At 43.3% G+C, this 19,651-nt stretch overlaps 1 protein-coding gene across 2 annotated transcripts in view; it reads right to left on the bottom strand.

Moving 5' to 3' along the window:
• Positions 1–71: 71 nt before the first annotated feature.
• Positions 72–19,651, bottom strand: part of LOC115168225 (AMP deaminase 1) — a 32,203-nt gene continuing 12,623 nt past the window's right edge. For both annotated transcript variants that reach the window (XM_029723299.1, XM_029723300.1), the window contains 14 exons: positions 16,815–16,980; positions 16,185–16,350; positions 15,845–16,067; positions 12,937–13,066; positions 11,964–12,158; positions 11,589–11,720; positions 11,338–11,501; positions 10,922–11,048; positions 10,503–10,666; positions 10,226–10,346; positions 9,937–10,110; positions 9,433–9,543; positions 6,414–7,563; positions 72–136 (listed from right to left, as the gene is read on the bottom strand). In XM_029723299.1, coding sequence (XP_029579159.1) covers positions 7,408–7,563; positions 9,433–9,543; positions 9,937–10,110; positions 10,226–10,346; positions 10,503–10,666; positions 10,922–11,048; positions 11,338–11,501; positions 11,589–11,720; positions 11,964–12,158; positions 12,937–13,066; positions 15,845–16,067; positions 16,185–16,350; positions 16,815–16,980 — 2,029 coding nt within the window. In that variant the 3' untranslated portion in view covers positions 72–136; positions 6,414–7,407. The remainder of the gene's footprint in view (positions 137–6,413; positions 7,564–9,432; positions 9,544–9,936; positions 10,111–10,225; positions 10,347–10,502; positions 10,667–10,921; positions 11,049–11,337; positions 11,502–11,588; positions 11,721–11,963; positions 12,159–12,936; positions 13,067–15,844; positions 16,068–16,184; positions 16,351–16,814; positions 16,981–19,651) is intronic.

Genomic DNA, 19,651 nt, shown 5'->3' with positions numbered 1-19,651 from the left:
TGCGACTGGTTTAGCCACAGTAGCCTATGGAAGGCAATGAGTTTTACAGGGGTCTGTGTTCTATCCTTTTCTTTTTAAACCACTCTTCCTTTAAACAGAGTCTGCTCTTTTCCCTCCTTTCCTCTTAAAGAAAGACCTGCAAAGCAAAGGACACAAAGGTTACTCATCCATTAACGCTTCAAAACAAGTTAAAACAACACTCCGAAGAGAAAGCAAAGAGAAAACTGTCGAAGAGAATGTACAATCTAGTGAGAAGGACAACACTATTTCAACAGCACACTCCTGATGTAGTGGAAGGCATACGGGATGTGTTTGGCCGGAGGAAGCTAGAGAGGATAGGCTCCTGTCAAGGTCAGTAGCCAAAAATAAAACCCGGAGAAGAAAAGAAGGCAACGGCAGGAACAAGGCGCTGGAGCTTTTAGCAGCCAGAGGGGTGTCTGTCAGTCAGTCAGTCTGGGAGCCACCACAACCCCCCCTCCGGAGAGTTGGCTGTCCCTCTCTCCCATCCTTAACCACAGCTGTCCCATTACAGAACACCATGATAGATTAAAACATTTTATCTAATTTACTCTTATCTCAAACATCTCTTTCAGTGGATGAGGAAGGACAGATAGTTCAAGTATGCTTATGCCGACTTCAGCACATCTAGGCCTTAAAGCCGTGAAAACATTAACTGAAGATAGGAGCAATGACGCACAAAGGGCCTGTGACAAACAATTAAGATAAATTCTTGATGATTCCGGTTAATCCATATCACAAACACAGTAATGTTGTATTACTGTAAAATGTGTTATATATTGCTATTCCTATTTGATAGGAACAGACAATTGAAACATTTACATTTTGAGTCCTTTACAGTGAATTGCTCCATATTGGGTTTAGCTTGTGCTAAAACTACAACTGAACAGTTTGGCATGCAATACTCATATTCATGATCTTGCACAGGCCCCTCATTGTATGTACCATCCAAACTGTATGTTGAGGCCCAAGTCCCTATGTGAAATCTTCCCTAAATATATTCAAACCCCTGTTCCGGGCAGATTCCTTTCCAATTTAGTTACTGTACTCTGTTTGCTGGAAGCAAAGTTCTTGGACACGTTGCACATTTTTTTGAAAGCCGAAAGCATTTAGAGAAGGGAGACATGGTGAAATTCCACAGTGCTGCTCATGATAATAATAATTCTGTGCTGCATTCCAGCAGAGCCAGCTAGGAGGAGGCTAGGGAATCAATCTGACCAGAGACAGTCGTCATTCAGGCTCCGCAAATGATGCCTTTTGTTTGGTTTGACATAAATCTAAAATATGTAGTGTACTCTCACAGCCAGGACATCCTACACTGAAAACTGTGTGTTATACAGGAAGGCCTATCCTGCATTTCCTGAGACTAAGGAAGAAAGCATCAACCGACTGTCCATAATTATGGTTAGGAGACTTTCACCCAGTTAGAAACTTTGGTTTCAGTATTGTTTACCAGCTATAATTAGAATTTTAAGTCATGAAGGATGGTCAGGTTGTCATTCCAGGGTACCTTTGAACTTGTAGTGTCACCCCAGTAAAATCCAAACAGGGATCATCAAGTCCCAAACCTACCAAGATAAAACTTAATTACACCTTCAAAACAACCACAGTTTAACCGCCCTCTCCAAGAATTGCTGCATGACTGAACTTGCCCTAGGTGGGGTACCAGAGAAAGGGTATGGAGTCTGGTTTCTCTTAAACAGTAAATGTAGTTTCTATTAGGTAATGTGGAATCTATTTTCCTTCTCACACTGGACAGAGGGGTATACTACAAAGCAGGATCAATGGGTTAGCCAGCTAACTTTGATGAACAACCAGAAATTACTATTGATTTTCTGGTACATTAAGAAAGATACACTTAGATGTGTTTTTGGTTGTTGAGTCAATGAGACCATTCCCATTTAATGATTATATTTCAAAAAAATAAAGTTATTTCAGAAGACTTAGGCAAGTTAGCTGGCTAACTTATTGAACAAAAGCCGACAGATGGCAATATTGAGTCGTTTATCTTACCATCCACATGCATTTTACGCAGCCGGCAATACATTATCCACTCAGGATGCATATGCTTCGATGTCCTCAACTTTAATAGCGAAGACATGAAAGAAAATTGGAAAATGTGTTCCTTATGAAACACCATTTTCCACCATCATGCTAGAGTGGCTAAATGCTAATCCCGGATGGTGTTTATCGCATTCAGCCAATCAGGTTGCAGCAGTCGTTTTTTTCACCACTAACCTAAAGCAGCGCTGTTTCGCATTAGTGGAAACCAAGACTGTTCTCAGGGCAGGTCTGCCGGTAACATAGCAGGTTAGGAGAATTTACGCAGCAGGTTAGGAGAAGTAACATGGCAGAATAGGATAATTAAGTTAAGGTTAGGAAAAGGCTTAGATAAAATGCTAAAAATGTTCCAGACGAGACACAAATCAGAGAGGAAGAGAGAGGCCCAACTCAGCTGAAAATCTGTCTCCATCCAGCAGGTGTTTTTTTTTTCTTCATTTCACCCGCTGCGCTCCCGAGTGGTGCAGCAGTCTAAGGCACTGTATCTCAGTGCAAGAGGCATCACTGTAGTCCCTGGTTTGAGTCCAGGCTGCATCACATCCAGCCGTGATTGGGAGTCCCATAGGCCAGCGTCGTCCGGGTTTGGCCGGGGTAGTCCGTCATTGTAAATAAGAATTTGTTAAATAAAGGTTACATTTTTTTTTAAGAAAATATTTTTTGTATGGAGGTCAATTAATGGCTTTTTTTCTACATGAGGTTTATTTGATCGAATATAAGTTTCGTAATGCTTAAGTTGTTACAAGTGTTCCTCATATAAGTAGGACACGTGACATCCTGGCAAATTTGAGAAAAAAAACACTTTATATTGGAGTTGTCTCGAGATGGCTATGTTAAAAAGGCGACAACCAATAGACACAGAGAAAAGACAACTGCGTGTGAGAGCCAAACGCTTGCTGCATGAGTGGACCAAACTGCAGACTAAGAATGGAATCCTTGACAGAAAGGTTGGTTAGTCATCACTAGAACATTCAAGGCCACTATGTTGAAACACCTACATAATGACATGGGGCATGTGAGTGCAGATAAGGTTACTCACCTGGCGAGAGAGCAATTTTATTGGCCATTTATTCAACAAGAAGTTCAGGACTATGTCACAAAGAAATATAGTTGCATCAAGCAAAAAATACCAAATGTGCCACAGAAAGCGCCAATGGGCAAGCTCACATCAATTGCTCCCTTTGAGTTGGTCTCAAAATACTGTTTTACGTGTGTGGGTGGGGGGGGGGTATGAATACATCTTAGTATCAGTCGATAACTTCACAAGGTTTACACAGACTTATGCCACCCGCAACAAGTCTGCAAAGACAGCAGCAGAGAAAATCGGATATCCTCAAGAGGTGCCACCACGATCAAGGCTGGGAATTTGAAAACAAACTCTTTGGAAGCCTTCAGGAGCTGGCAGAGGTCAGCCACTCCCGCACAACGCTAGATCATCCTCAGAGAAACCTAGTGGGACAGATTAATCGTACGCTGCTACAGATGTTTCGCACTCTTCCTGAAGAAAATGATTCACAAATGGAAAGACCACTTACCTCATATCGTACATGCATACAACTGCACTCGTAACGAAGCAACAGGCTTCTCACCATACTTCCTTCTCTTTGGCTAGCCACCTCGCTTGCCCATTGACCGGTTGTTTGGCCTCAATCAGACTGATGAACAGGTGTCACACCCAGTCTATGCTCAGAACTGGGCCACCAAAATATTGGAAGCTTACTGAGTTGCATCTGAAAACAGTAAAAAGTCCTCGGGTAAAAGCACAAGAAACTACGTCCATGGTGCAAAGGCAGTGGCCCTCCAACCTGGAGACAGGATCTTGGTGAAAAATATGTCAAAGAGAGGAGGACCGGGCAAATGGCAGGCCTACTGGGAGGCAGGGTGGTAGAGAAGATTGGGGAAGGACCAGTCTACAAGGTGGAAAAGGAGAATGGTGCCAAGGGCATCAGAGTGCTCCATCGCAACATGTTGATGTTAATGAATGACCTACCTGTGGAACATGAGACCTTGGAAGAGAGGAAACAGCCTGCTTGAAAAAGAACGTCAAACACAGAACATGGAGGAGATGGGGATGAAACTTTAGCAGACTGATGAGGAGGAAGCCATCTGGTCCCAAGGAGTTAACCCTGTTACAAGCACAGAACACCCAAGACCTCAGACAGAACAGGTCTACGCGTTTCATCCCCGTTTTCAGGATACAGAAGGTAGTCAGGATGAGAACATGGAGCAAGAATCAGAGATCCTAGAAGAACCAAACAATGAGGATGGGGTCAATGCCAAAGGGAGAGAGGATCATGTTGAAAGGAAATATGGTGCTCCTGAAACTCAAGACAATGAGACAAAAAAAACAATCTGCCACGCTGATTCTCAACACTGGAGCTCCACAGGGGTGCATGCTCAGTCCCCTCCTGTACTCCCTGTTCACCCATGACTGCATGGCCAGGCACGACTCCAACACCATCATTAAGTTTGCAGACGACACACAGTGGTAGGCCTGATCACCGACAACAACGAGACAGCCTAGAGGAAGGTCAGAGACCTGGCCGGGTGGTGCCAGAATAACAACCTATCCCTCAAAGTAACCAAGACTAAGGAGATGATTGTGGACTACAGGAAAAGGAGGACCGAGCACGCCCCCATTCTCATCGACGGGGCTGTAGTGGAGCAGGTTGAGAGCTTCAAGTTTCTTGGTGTCCATATCAACAACAAACTAGAATGGTCCAAACACACTAAGACAGTCTTGAAGAGGGCACGACAAAGCCTATTCCCCCTCAGGAAACTAAATTGATTTGGCATGGGTCCTGAGATCCTCAAAATGTTCTACAGCTGCAACATCGAGAGCATCCTGAATGGTTGCATCACTGCCTGGTACGGCAATTGCTCAGCCTCTGACCGCAAGGCACTACAGAGGGTAGTGCGTACGGCCCAGTACATCACTGGGGCTAAGCTGCCTGCCATCCAGGACCTCAGAGGAAGGCCCTAAAAATTGACTTCGACCACATCATCGAATATTCAAAAAAGGATTACAATAATGAGATGTATCCACCAATCCAAAAGATAGGCGGAAGCTAGACAGCACGCCGTGCCGCTTTGAGGACAACGACTCCCATTTTTGGGGCGGAGAGACAAGTATCTTGTCAGTATATCCATAATCTTTGCTCAAAACGTATTGTAATGAAACAGGCAGGGAGCAGGTTTCGAACCCTCGACCTTCTAGCCCGAGGTCCGGCGCGCTATCGACTGTGCCGCAAAAGCATGCTCGTGCGGCAGAGTCGATTTCCGCACTTATAAACCCAGGGTCGTTACACTACTCCCTCTTTTCAAAGAGTGCGTCCACGCGCTAGCTTGCAACTCTACGTCTTACAGGAATGCGCTCACCAGCCAAGCACACGCACTGTCGTGGATGCAAGGTTCGATCACTTCTGACACCAATGTAATGAAACAGCAGGGAGCAGGTCTCGAACCCTCGACCTTCTAGCCCGAAGTCCGGCGCGCTATCGACTGTGCCGCAAATGCATGCTCGTGCGGCAGAATCGATTTCCGCGCTTACAAACCCAGGGTCGTTACAGTATCTAGCTACAACCAGCAGGTGTAAAAGAAAAAGCACCCTTGGTCTGATAGTTTCAACCCGATTGGCTGAACGCGATGCACACCATCATTAACATTTAGCCACTAGCATGGTGCTGGAAATGGTTTTCATATGGAAAGTATGAATATTTTCCCCGTTTTATTTTTCTTATCACATTAATAAAGTTTCTGAGGAAATTGAAGCCCATGCAGCCTGAATGTTTAATGTTTTAGGTACTAACTGGTCCACTAGGGATAAGAATGTATTGCCGGCTGCATATAATGTGTTTCTACCTTAAAATGAAACGACTCAATATCGCTATCTACCGGCCTTGGGATAGCTAACTCATTGATCTTGCTTTGTAGTATACCACTCTGATCTCAGGCCTGCCATAATTTATTTGTAAATTCATGAAGAGAAGAGTTGTGCTGTTTACATCCAATTAAGATTATCCTAACCAGGATATTTAATTACATAGATTAACTCAACAAAAATATATCAATCACACCGTGCATGACATGGTTTGTTGGTGAATAAACTGAAATTAAGATAACTTTTAGGACTTTCTTTCAATAACACCAGCACTCATTTTTTATTAATTGATTGTGACAAAGGATCAGCAACACGTTACTGATCATTATTAGCAGCTCATCGGCAAATGAAATATGAGACCAGATAACGGGGACACCAAGCAAGACGCCTAATCTGACAGTAAATCTTTTTCTTTACTTTTAATCCACTGAATCGTAGGGAAATATATTAACGTTACCAGTGTGTTGCTTTCGAGGTCCGCTTGCTGCAATCCCAACTTCTTAAATAGCAAATCAAGTACTGTAAGCAGCAAATTAGACCTGTTCCCTGTGTTTAGTTTTAGACATCAGTATTACCTATATTTTCCGTCTTAGTTGAGTCATTACAAGTGTTTCCCACATAAGCAAATCACGATGACTTCCAAATCGGGCGTTTCATTTCAGTCGCTAGTTCGCGAGCTAGCTAGCTAGTTAGCCACACACTAGTCCTTGTTAGCTGATTAGCCGCTAAAGCTAACAGTAGCTAACTACTGTATCACCGAAATGTCTTATTTTAGACCAAAAACTTCTGTTTTCTTCCAACTACCGTCCACCAATCTTGGACAGCAATGAATAAGCAGGCACCGAAAAATGTGTTAGTAGCACAACTCGAACCAAGTGAGAGTTTTTAGGGGGCTCCATATTGATCCTGGGAGATAAAACGTCACCACCTCCTGCTGTCATCGACGACTGGCTTTAGTAGGCAGATTTACACAATCACAGGAATATGTCATTTGTATCCCCTCTGAAATAAGCAACTGACGGGGCAAGGGCATCAATTTAAGCAAATCAATACAGTCATGGTTTGGTTTGACAAAAGAGATTCATACAGAAATCAAATTAAACCATTTGACATTTAATGTATTTGTTTCAAATCATTATTGTAACTGTGTCATCCCACAATAGGCACATTAAGCATGAAATGTGTTTTCACATAAACAAGTAAAAGAACAGTGAAACCAATTAAATGAAAAGATGGAATACATCATACAGGATGATCACTACATATGCAACCTGTTAAATTTAACGGAGTTGAACACAGCCACGAGATAACACTAAAAACACATGACCCATTCTAATAAATAGACCATGTGGTTTGCCATGAGAGAACACTAGTACACAATAAGGTTTTGTCTTAAAAAATCGATACATTTAGCAGGGGCTGTCAACATAAAACATCAAATCTAAGATGTATCAGTCAGTCTTCAAACCCTCCTTGATGAGGTTGAGCTCATAGCACAGTGTCTCGTAGCGATAGGCCATACGGATCTGGGCCACATTGGTCTTGCGGATGTCATTGCCCTCAGGGCCCTCCTTCAGATAGTCGGCACCCAGAAAGTGAGTCTTCTCCTGTAGATAAAAACCCAAGGCAACACGTTTTGGTTCTGACAAAACTTAGCCATGGCAGTCTACGACAGTGTTGTGTAATCCAACACATTGCTTTATTGTGTATGGAAAAGTCTGAAATTAGCCATGAATCATGGCATGTCTTTGTAAAAATATTTACAGTTGAAGTCATACACCTTAGCCAAATACATTTAAACTCAGTTTTTCACAATTCCTGACATTTAATCCTGGTAAAAATTCCCTGACTTAGTTCAGTTAGGATCAACACTTTATTTTAAGAATGTGAAATGTCAGAATAATAGTAGAGAGAATGATTTATTTCAGCTTTTATTTCTTTCATCACATTGCCAGTGGGTCAGAAGTTCACATACACTCAATTAGTATTTGGTAGCATTGCCTTTAAATTATTTAACTTGGGTCAAACATTTTGGGTAGCCTTCCACAAGCTTCCCACAATAATGGGTGAATTTTCGCCCATTCCTCCTGACAGAGCTGGTGTAACTGAGTCAGGTTTGTAGGCCTCCTTGCTCGCACACGCTTTTTCAGTTCTGCCCACAAACTTTCTACGGGATTGAGGTCAGGGCTTTGTGATGGCCACTCCAATACCTTGACTTTGTTGTCCATAAGCCATTTTGCCACAACTTTGGAAGTATGCTTGGGGTCATTGTCCATTTGGAAGACCCATTTGAGACCAAGCTTTAACTTCCTGACTGATGTCTTGAGATGTTGCTTCAAAATATCCACATACTTTCCTCCCTCATGATGCCATCTATTTTGTGAAGGGCACCAGTCCCTCCTGCAGCAAAGCACCCCCAAAACATGATGCCTCCACCCCCGTGCTTCACGTTTGGGATGGTGTTCTTCGGCTTGCAAGCCTCCCCCTTTTTCCTCCAAACATACCGGTGGTCATTATGGCCAAACAGTTCTATTTTTGTATCATCAGACCAGAGGACATTTCTCCAAAAAGTACAATCTTTGTCCCCTTGTGCAGTTGCAAACTGTAGTCTGGCTTTTTTATGGCGGTTTTGGAACAGTGACTTCTTCCTTGCTGAGCGGCCTTTCAGCTTATGTCGATATAGGACTCGTTTTTACTGTGGATATAGATACATTTGTACCTGTTTCCTCCAGCATCTTCACAAGGTCCTTTGCTGTTGTTCTGGGATTGATTTGCACTTTTTGCACCAAAGTACATTCATCTCTAGGAGACAGAACGCGTCTCCTTCCTGAGCGGTATGATGGCTGTGTGGTCCCATGGTGTTTATACTTGCGTACTATTGTTTGTACAGATGAACGTGGTACCTTCAGGCATTTGGAAATTGCTCCCAAGGATGAAACAGACTTGTGGAGGTCTACAATATTTATTCTGAGGTCCTAGCTGATTTCTTTTGATTTTCCCATGATGTCAAGCAAAGAGGCACTGAGTTTGAAGGTAAGCCTTGAAATACATCCACAAGTACACCTCCAATTGACTCAAATTATGTCAATTAGCCTATCAGAAGCTTCTAAAGCCATGACATAATTTTCTGGAATTTTCCAAGCTGTTTAAAGGCACAGTCAATTTAGTGTATGTAAACTTCTGACCCACTGGAATTGTGATACAGTGAATTATAAGTGAAATCTGTCTGTAGAAATTGTTGGAAAAATGACTTGTGTCATGCACAAAGTAGATGTCCTTACCGACTTGTCAAAACTATAGTTTTTTAGCAAGAATTTTGTGAAGTGGTTGAAAAACAAGTTTTAATGACTCCAACCTAAGTGTATGTAAACTTCCGACTTCAACTGTATATATATATATATTGACACAGTGTGGATGAATTGTGGGTCTCAGGCAGTATATTGTTTATCCTGTTTGTCATCTGTTGTGTTTGTTACCTCATCAGACAGGCCACTCTGCAGCACACTGTTCCTGGAGATCTCACACATGTCACAGGTGCTGAGCTTGAACACCTGGGCTGCAATGGCGTACTCCTCCATCAGGGGCTCCTGAGGACACACAGTCAGAGCAAAGTGAGCTGGGCATCTCGCTTACTCTCTATCAACCATTGCCATTTTGAACTTAAAGGTTAAACCAATGAACGGCACCCTAGGTCAGTTGATTGGCACGAAATGCACCAACATCAACATTTTACATTTACATTTTAGTCATTTAGCAGACGCTCTTATCCAGAGCGACTTACAGTAGTGAATGCATACATTTCATACATTTCTTATTTTTTCCCCCCATACTGGTCCCCCGTGGGAATCAAACCCACAACCTTGGCGTTGCAAACACCATGCTCTACCAACTGAGCCACACGGGAACCAAGAGAGCCCCAAACATACATATCGTCCTACACAACACAGACAGTACCTGACGGGCACTCAGTTTGGCCTCACCTTGGTGTAGTGGAACTGCATAGGGTCATCAGTGGACAGGGAGACGATCAGGCCCTTCTTGAGGAACTCCAGAACAGGATTCTTGGCATACTCCAGGAAGAGACTGTTGTTGCTGAGTGGAGACATGGCAATGGGAATCTGGGCCAGGAAGTAGAGGTACTGCAACACGGGGCTCTGTTGGGTGGGAGTGTTAAATATAAACATCAACATTAAGACCGTAGGAGTTAGTTGTGTCATGTGTTGATGGTGCCAAAGAGAGGAGGCTATTTTGTTTGGAGAGGCTACTGACCTTCTTGAGATTGAGGCCGTGAGAGATGTTGTCAGCGGTCATGAAGGAGGCCAGCAGATGGGTGACGGCTCCAGCCTCTCCACAGTGGGGCCTGAACTGGAAGGTGTTCATTCCCCTAGCTCTAGGAAGCAAACATAAACACAGACTCAGAGACAGAATGATGGCCATGTACTGTAAGACACTGATAATGATACGGGTGTATCATGTTTGATTTTTACTTTTTCTGAAACAATTTCTTGAAGGACATGTGGATTGTGATTTGACATGTGATACTCACTTGCGTAGCTGGTTGATCATAGTGATGTTGGCATACATGTAGTAGATGTAGTAGCTGTAGGAGGGGTTCTTGACAATGTCCCACTCCTCTGGCTTGGGGCTCTTGGTGCAGAACATGTGACCACTGTGCTTGGACTCGTCATCCACACTGTCGAAACCTGTCACCTACAGAAAAGAGAAAGATGGAGAATTAAGAGATTGCCTTGATATTCAATGCATTTTCGACATACCAATCTTTCTTTTTATAAAGTGATTGAAAATGTCAAATTTTTAAAATCGAATTCCTCCCTTCTGAAAACATTTCCATCAAGGCTGGAGAACAATCATGAATTAGGACATTCGAGTGAAATAGCCCTTGAAATTATAAATAAAAAATGTAAACCTCCTTTATCCCTGGTCTCTCATGCCAGTCTCACTCACATGCTTGAGGAAGATGCTGAGCTCAGGGTTGGCGTGGGGTTCGATGGTGGCCTGGAAAATAGGCATGAAGATGTTCTCCAGCATCTTTCCAAAGTGGGGCACAAAGTTCCTGCCTCTAAAGATGTCACTGAGGTGGAAGTACAGAGAATGAGCAGTTAGAAGTTAGTCAGACATTATTCTAAATGCACGAATATCATTATTTAGAGAGCCATTTAAAAATATATTCTGTTCAGGTTTTGTTTTTTACTTTGAGTGCCAACATGACGCTCATAAAATAGTATAATTTTTTACTGAGTTTGCCAAACTCTGTATATCCATGCCTCTAGTATTTCTAACACTTCCTGAAGAATCTAATCGTAAAAAGGGTACAGAAAGAGGGAAGTACATTCACTGATGAACAGAGGGATAGAACTTACTAGATCCTGGGCACTTGAATCATCCACTTGAGTTGAGGGGAGAAGACTCTATGCTTGTTGAACCAGCCGGAGAGCTTGGCCCACTCGTTAGGTTTACAGCCATAGATGGAAAGACGGGGTTCGGCATATTGGTACCTGGCATCCTCCAGGTCCGATGCCACTTCCTGGGTGCGAAAAAATTGAGAATTAGCTGGTTGTAATTAAGCAGTGTTTACAAAAGGGATACTAACTCAGCCATAGCAGAGTCTAACCTTAATGATCCTGGCAAAGTACTCTCCGTCGATGTGGTTCTCTGTCTTCATGTACAGGTCACGCAGCTCACTGGCTCCCACAGGGTTGTACTTGGCATTGAACTTGTCAAAACGCTGAAAGGTTTGTCTGCCCTTGAGAGAAGAGGGTGAGAGAAGCATGTAAGACCAGGGAATGTACATACTGGCAATGGAAAAATAATCAAAATATCAAAGCTGCATATTGTTTCACTATATGCATTTTACTGTATAAGCATTCTACGGCTTCTGCCAAGAGATTTGGAACTTTATTACACAGGAGGTAGTAGCACACTTTCATTTTGGCCACAGGACTGCATTTCCCCTTTGAACGCTACACTAGCTAGAGGTAGGACTCACAGCGTGCACATCCAGGGAATCGACAGTGAGATCATAGGGGTGTAGGTTGAGGTTGGCAAACAGTTCCTTCATGGTCACATCTTTGCCCTTAATATTTTGCACTACACGGTCAGCGTCCACCCTGTACGACTTCTTGATGAAGCGCAGGAGGTGCTTCTGGTTCATGCAGGCAGCTGCATGGATGTGGGTGTCCACCTACAACAGCACACACAGGAGTTAAGAGAAAAAATAGTTATGAGTTACAAGTTATTATGAGTTCTCTTTGTGGTGTACTGACACTGCTTGAACAACAGGGGGAGCAGAGCACACAACATTTGCTATTTGGGAGCAGAAGCGGAAGTCGCACCCAGGTTGTAGGAAGTTAAAGTAGCCTACTCTAAAGCCCATAGACGTCTTTTGCATTCACAAATATAAGATATCTGTTGAAAGGTCTTTTTTGTAATTTTGTTATTGCTGTCATTTTTATCAATGAAATGAAACTGGTGTAACAGGGTGAAGATTTCCCTGTTACAGGCAGTTCTTTTCAGTGTTGAATGTGCTCTGTGATTGACCATGTCTAGGGCCCCACTTTTAGGTGCAGAAATGGAGGCACTGTGCTTTTACGTTCATGGCTAGGGAGGATACAGCTTATGTCAAATTGACGCCAAAAATGTGCTTTTTTGTTGTTGTTGCATTTCAGCTAACCCTTTTCCTAACTTTAATCTAATTCTCCTAACCGGCTACAAAAAGTAAATTCTGACAAACTGTATACTACCTAGCCAAAACCTGCTTTTACCGGTATTTTCAGCATTATCCACTATTGTTGCTACAGGCAGAAAATCCTAGTAATTGTTCTGTAATTTCCGATCAATAAATCAATGTCTGGTTGTGCATGTGTGTTAAGCCAGCACCTTAACCATTACACCAAGAGGTCTTAGGAGGTTTAATAAGCTAGGCTAATACTAATATGTTTTGTAAGGTGGTAGCTATCTACCTTCCTGCAGTTGTAGAAGTCCCTATGGGGGTTCAGCTTCAGCTCCTTCATCTCCTCCATCTCGTTCAGCATCTCATGCACGTTGAACTTGGACATGAGGAACTTCAGACGACGGTGACTGTATGTCTTACTGCCACCCAGGAAAGACAGACAAAAATGTAATGTGGATCTTGTAAAGTTGTTAGGCATTTCGTGGTGTGATATGTAGTCCATATGTTGGATTATTTGTTCCAGACCAGCCCTAAGGCTGCATTTACACAGGCATCCCAATTCTAATCTTTTGCCCAATTATTGGAAAAAGCTGATCTGATTGGTCAAAAGACAAATTAGTGGAAAGAAAAAAAAAGATCAGAAATGGTCTGCCTGTGTAAACGCAGCCTAGCTCACATGATGCAAGTGTTTAAGCAGGGTTGGATCAAAAGCCAGCACATACACACTGCTGTGGCTCTGCTGGGTTGGAGTTAACCTCGCACCCAGGCTATTGCGCACAGCACATATTACCAAATTCATAGATGATAACTACCTTTAGCGTCTATTGATGAAGGTATCTTCTTCTAGGGAGACTTGTGTTAAAAGGCCCGATGCTCTGTCTGAACATGAACACGCATAGCTTGTGGAATATATCTTTGATATCAGCGAGAAATAATACCAAAAAAAAACAATTACTACACACCTTTATAGAGTTAGGTCTTTATGGAGTAACGGTAGGCTCGCCTATACTCCTTAAGAGTACATTCTTAGGCTAGGTGCATATAAGCATAGGATATAGTCCCGTGAGCTCAGTTGGTAGAGCATGGCCAGGGTTGTGGGTTTAACTCCCATGAGGGACTCGTATGAACAAATATGAAAATGAATGCACTCACTACTGCAAGTCGCTCTGGATAAGTATGTCTGCTAAATGACTAAAAATGTAAAAACATCAACGTTTAAAAGTTGGCCTTAGTGGGAGTGACAACAGAATTCAATGGGAGTGACCTTACCGATTAAAGTAATTGTAATTAAATTAACGAATCACATGACTGCGTGGCGTGGCTCCAAATGGAGGCAAGACCCAGGCAGGAATTTATGTTGCGCACAAGACACGTACCGGGGAGGGTGAAGAGGAAGGGGTTGTGGGAGATGATTGGTTGGTAGATTAAGCCAATGCCTGTGTGTCAGGAGTTTCTCCTGATCATTCTGTATTGGTGATCCCGAGGGGTTTGTGCTGATTATACGGAAATTGTGACAGCTGGTTAAATGGCGTCCCTTGAGAAGACAAGATCAAGATGTATGTCAGGAGAAGTGCAGTATTATCATAAGGAGACGCATACTTGGAATATGGAGGAGGAATGGAGGGAAAAAGAGGAGGTCAAAGAGAGAGAGGGAGGAATAGGGTGAGCTTGAGTAGGTTAAAAATAGCAGGAAAATGGAGATGGTTTGTTAAAGAAGAATGGTAGAAAGTGTAAGCAGAGAGAGCTGAAGACAGGAGGAGAAATGGAAGTGAATGAGGTCAAAGTACTGGAGGTGGTAGGTGTGGTGAAGTTCTCGGAGCCCGAGGCTTGCACCGAGGGTCAGGATAAAGATGAGCCTGTGACAGTAGGAGTGAAGTTTTTGGAAAAAGTGGCCCCTAGCCTTTTGGCTGATCCATTTGTGGTTTCAGGGTGCGTAAAAACAGAGTTGGGTGCTGTGGAATCGGCGAGGGTAACCAGAAGTGGTCTTTTGATAATTGTTTGTGTTTCTGCTGGTCAGAGGCAGAAGGTGCTCCGTGTTAAACGAATGGGGGCAAACATTTTTGAATTGTTTTGCTCTCAAGAAAAGGGCACCATTGAAAGGAGTGATTACTGGTGTAGCAGGACATGTAAAAGTTGATCAACTGAAAGGGAAGATTCCCAGAGTTTGTGATGCTCGTCGTTTGGTGCGACGCAGACAGGGTGGCGTGAGTGGTGAAACAAGAGTCATTGTCTGTTCTTTTGAATTTTTATGTTGAGTCTTTGCCCGACAAAGTGATGTTAGGATATATAAGTTATCCTGTACAATCTTTTGTGCTGAATACATCACGTTGTTACATGTGTCAAGCTTATGGGCATGTGGCAGCAGTGTGTAGGAGGGAGGTTCCTAGGTGTGAGAAGTGTGCAGAAAGGCATGAGACAAAGGAATATGTAGCATTGGGGAAGGTAGTGGTATGTGTTAATTGTAGGGGTGCCCATGGGGCTGGGGGTCAGAAATGTCCTGTGTGAGAGAGGCAGGTTGAGGTTTCCAGGGTTAGAGTTGTGCAGAAGTTGTCATATGCTGAGGCAGTGAAGAAAGTAGAGGAAGATGGGTCAAAGAGGAGGGATCCTGGGAGGAGTGGTGTGAGTAGTAGATCTGTACCAGTACAGAGGGATAGGCCAACAAGTGATATATATTATTCAGTAAGATTTGATTTTTTGCATTTACAGCAATGGTTATCAACTGTACTACAGGGATGGAACGTAAGTCGCAGAAAATTGAGGTTGTGGTGGCAGCTGCAGAGAGGTATTTGGGTGTGTGAGACTTGACATCAGAAGAGTTACAGGGTGTGTTAAGTGGTGGTGTCCAATCCTTTCAGGTTGTTGGCCTGAGGTAGGACTTAATAGATTTAAATAGTAGAGAAGGGTGGTGTCCTTTTGAATTATTTGTATTTTTTTGTGAGTGCAGTGTTAGATGGTAGGGTACTATTTATTTATTCTTTCAAGCAAAGTATAAGGGAGTTGTACTCCAGTCTAGTAGGTGGCGGTAATGCAAAAGGTATTGGATGCCAACTGCCGTTAAACCTCATCGAAGAAGTTCTGTATTGGCTAACCAAGGCCAGGTTTGCCACTTTGGTCCACCAGACTCTTCACATTTGGCCGGAAGTGTCTTGTAATGAGATTAGGTTGGAGTTAACCTCCCATTGTGCAGTAAAACTCACGTTGGGCCCTGTGCAATCAGAGCAATGAGGAAGTTCATGTCGTCGATGAAGGTTTCGTAGTGGGGGGCGGGCATGTTCTCGATGGGTTTGTGTTGGTCGGCCTCTGCTGCGTCTTTGTACACGTAGATGACACCGTCCTTCATACGCGCTACCCAGCTCAGGTTTTCGGGCAGGCACTTGGTGTTGAAGGGGTCCTCGCCCTCCTTGGGTGGGGATGTGAAGACTGGCAAACAAAATGGTAGCTGTTAGATACTTTCTTGGCAGTAATCATTTGTCACGAGAAACTACTGCATGCATACCCCAGACATTTACATTCACACTTGCCAGCCTATTCACTTACCTGGTTGCACGGAGTGTTCAGGCTTAAAGGGCTCTCCCTCAATGTCCCTCAGGTACTGGGATGTGGTGAGGGGGAAGCGCTGGTAGGCCAGCCTCATGTACTTCTCTCTGATGGTCAGAGCACGGTACACACCCTTACAGGAAATCTCAAAGTCATCCATGGTCACCTATGAGTAGCAAGGGGAATGATGGAATAAGTGCCCTGTTCCAATATTTTAAAAAAAAATGCATCCTTCCATCCCTTGAAGTAATCACTGATCTAACACAAATGGATAATTGTCAGCAAGTTGTCAGTTTACAATGGGACCAAATAATTTGATAATATTCATAAGTGGGTTATGTAGTAATGCTTAAGTTGGCAGAGGGGAAAGTTAACTACAAACAGTTTGATAAGCAGGCCCCACATCCTCCTTATGATTTCTCTCTGTAAATGTCAGAGACATTTTTTACTAAACCCAGGCATCCGCTGTGGGCTCCTAGTCTACAGCGTAGAGGGATCTATTCCTTGAGGAGGCTTCCCTACAGGAGGTCAATGACCCAGGACCAGGTCTCTCTTGCAAAGGGGATTTGATCTCAATAAGTCTAACCTGGATAAGAGAGAAACATAGGCTACATAGCTAAGATATAATACCCCAGAGGCGTAGTCTCCAATGATGGCCACTCTCTGGAAGTCAGGCACTTCTAGGTAGGTTGGTGTGTCCAACAACACCTCTGCCACAGGTGCCAGCACCTTCCTGGCCTGGTCACTCATGGACGGAGGCAAAGTCATGATGCGAGACTTTTGCAGTCTCTTCTTACTGCCGAGTGACAGGGGAGGTGCGACAGACAAAGAGTGGATTTAGTGATAAGGCAAAGGGCGAGACTATATGGACATGCCTGGTACACCCAAATTGATGACATATGTCACCCAGCTGAGACGAATGGATTCGGTTCAGTCAGTCATACCGTTGTCCTGATGAGCCCATCCCAGCTAGTTAGTTTATGCTGGTTAGCTGGCTTGGCAACAACAGCAGCATGGCGCTAGTTAAAACTGGTAAAATAAAGTGATATTTAGTTCAATGGGCGAGGGAGAAATAACTTGTATTGGTCACCATCTGGATATCACCGTGACATGCCAATTAAATGTTCTGCAGCTGCACCATCGAGAGCATCCTGACCGGTTGCATCACCGCCTGGTATGGCAACTGCTCGGGATCTGACTGTAAGGCGCTACAGAGGGCAGTGCGTACGGCCCAGTACATCACGCGGGCAAGCTCCCTGCCATCCAGGACCTATATAATAGGCGGTGTCAGAGGAAAGCCAATAAAATTGTCAGAGACTCCAGTCACCAAAGTCATAGACTGTTCTCTCTGCTACCGCGGTACTGGAGCCCCAAGTCCAGGACCAAAAGGCTCCTTAACAACTTCTACCGGACTATTTAAATTGACACCCCTCTCCATTTGTTTTGTACACTGCTGCTACATTGACACCCCTACCTACATGTACAAATTACCTCAACTAACCTGTACCCCAAGCACACTGACTTGGTACCCCCGTATATAGCCTCGTTATTGTGTTACTTTTTACTTACATTTATTTGGTAAATATTTTCTTAACTCTTCTTGAACTGCACTGTTGGTTAAGGGTTTGTAAGTAAGCGTTTCACAGTAAGGTCTACACCTGTTCTACTCGGCACATGTGACAAATAAAGTTTGATTTGATTAGCTAACGTAACGACAAGCTAGTGCGAATGACCAGTGCAAAGGTCTGTTATCAAGGTGCTTCCCACTGGGCATCTTTATCACGTCGCTGGCGGTAGCTAACGTAGCCATTTTTTTCCATTCCACTTGATTCTTTTTAGAGTAGGATAACAGGCTACACGAGAAATAAATTGTAATATTGGTAGCAACCATCTGGATGTCACCGTGATTGTCTACTTTCTCAATGGGGAGCGTTTGCGCTGCACGCTGCAACACGCCGGGGACAGGATCCTTCGCTCCCACTTGCCGAGCACTGCTGTCCAGTAGTAAGGATGGGAAAGTAGCTTGCTTGTGTAGCCGGCAATATCAGGCCAGTGTAACACCTAAAGCACATTTATAGGTAGCGATGTTCACCGACCAATGTACAAAGAAATGATTAACAAATACATTGTTGTAAAACAAACAATTACTATGATGAAAACGCAATGATTCTAAACACTGTCTCAAGTCCCAACTTCGGCAGACAAGGTTCACATTCAGGCTGAAGTTTCTAGCCACAAGCGGTGGGGGGAGTCATTAGAACGACTGACTGAACTGAATTTGTTCGTCACCATTCAAGCGCGACATAGAGCTTGTTGTAGTCCTAAAAAAACGTTAATGAGTTACCTCTGGTTCGTTCAGCCATTCCTATGGTTTTTGAGATAAACGCCGAGGATAACACAGGCTTAGGAAATCTTATACGTTTTGTCCTTTGATATAAGTCAGTTAACATGACCTTTTTGAATTATGAAGCCTTTGTGCTTTACGTGCTTTTAACAATTATATACATGCTTCAAAATTCACAAAAAGTTACGTTATCCGATGAAGATGATCATAGAACAAAACGTATAAGATCTCCTAAGCCTGTGTTTACCATAGACGTTATTTTCGGCGTTTATCCAAAAACTAAAAAATGTTAAACAACCATTGTCTGAGTTAGTGCCTACAAAAAAGAAGCTATTACTATTGCTCTCTCTATTTAATACATTTTGGGGACTGGGCGTGTCCTTATCGCCTCTCCCCTATTATATTGACGAGGCACAACTATTTTTTATATATATACACACACAGTACTAGTCATGTTTGGACACACCGACTCATTCAAGGGTTTTTCTTTATTTTACTATTTTCTACGCTGTAGAATAATAGTGAAGACATCAAAACTATGAAATAATACATATGGAATCATGAAGTAACCAAAAAAGTGTTAAACAAAATCCAAATATATATTTTGTATTTTAGATTCTTCAAAGTAGCCACCCTTTGCCTTGATGACAGCTTTGCATACTCTTAGCATTCTCTCAACCAGCTGCATAAGGAATGCTTTTCCAACAGTCTTAAAGGAGTTCCCACATATGCTGAGCACTTGTTGGCTGCTTTTCCTTCACTCTGCGGTCCAACTCACCCCAAACCATTTCAATTGGGTTGAGGTCGGGTGATTGTGGAGGCATCTAATGCAGCACTCCATCACTCTCTTTCTTGGTCAAATAGCCCTTACACAGCCTGGAGGTGTGTTTTGGGTCATTGTCCTGTTGAAAAACAAATGATAGTCCCACTAAGCGCAAACCAGATGGGATGGCGAATCGCTGCAGAATGCTGTGGTAGCCATGCTGGTTGTGTGCCTTGCATTCTGAATAAATCACAGACAGTGTCACCAGCAAAGCACCCCAACACCATCACACCTCCTCTTCCATGCTTCACAGTGAGAACCACACATGCAGAGATCATCCATTCACCTAGACACAGCGGT

The sequence above is a fragment of the Salmo trutta genome, chromosome 30 (assembly GCF_901001165.1).
Source record: "Salmo trutta chromosome 30, fSalTru1.1, whole genome shotgun sequence".
NCBI lineage: Eukaryota > Metazoa > Chordata > Actinopteri > Salmoniformes > Salmonidae > Salmo > Salmo trutta.
The sequence above is the reverse complement of the archived record's forward strand: the minus strand, read 5'-3'. Positions and strand labels throughout refer to the sequence as shown.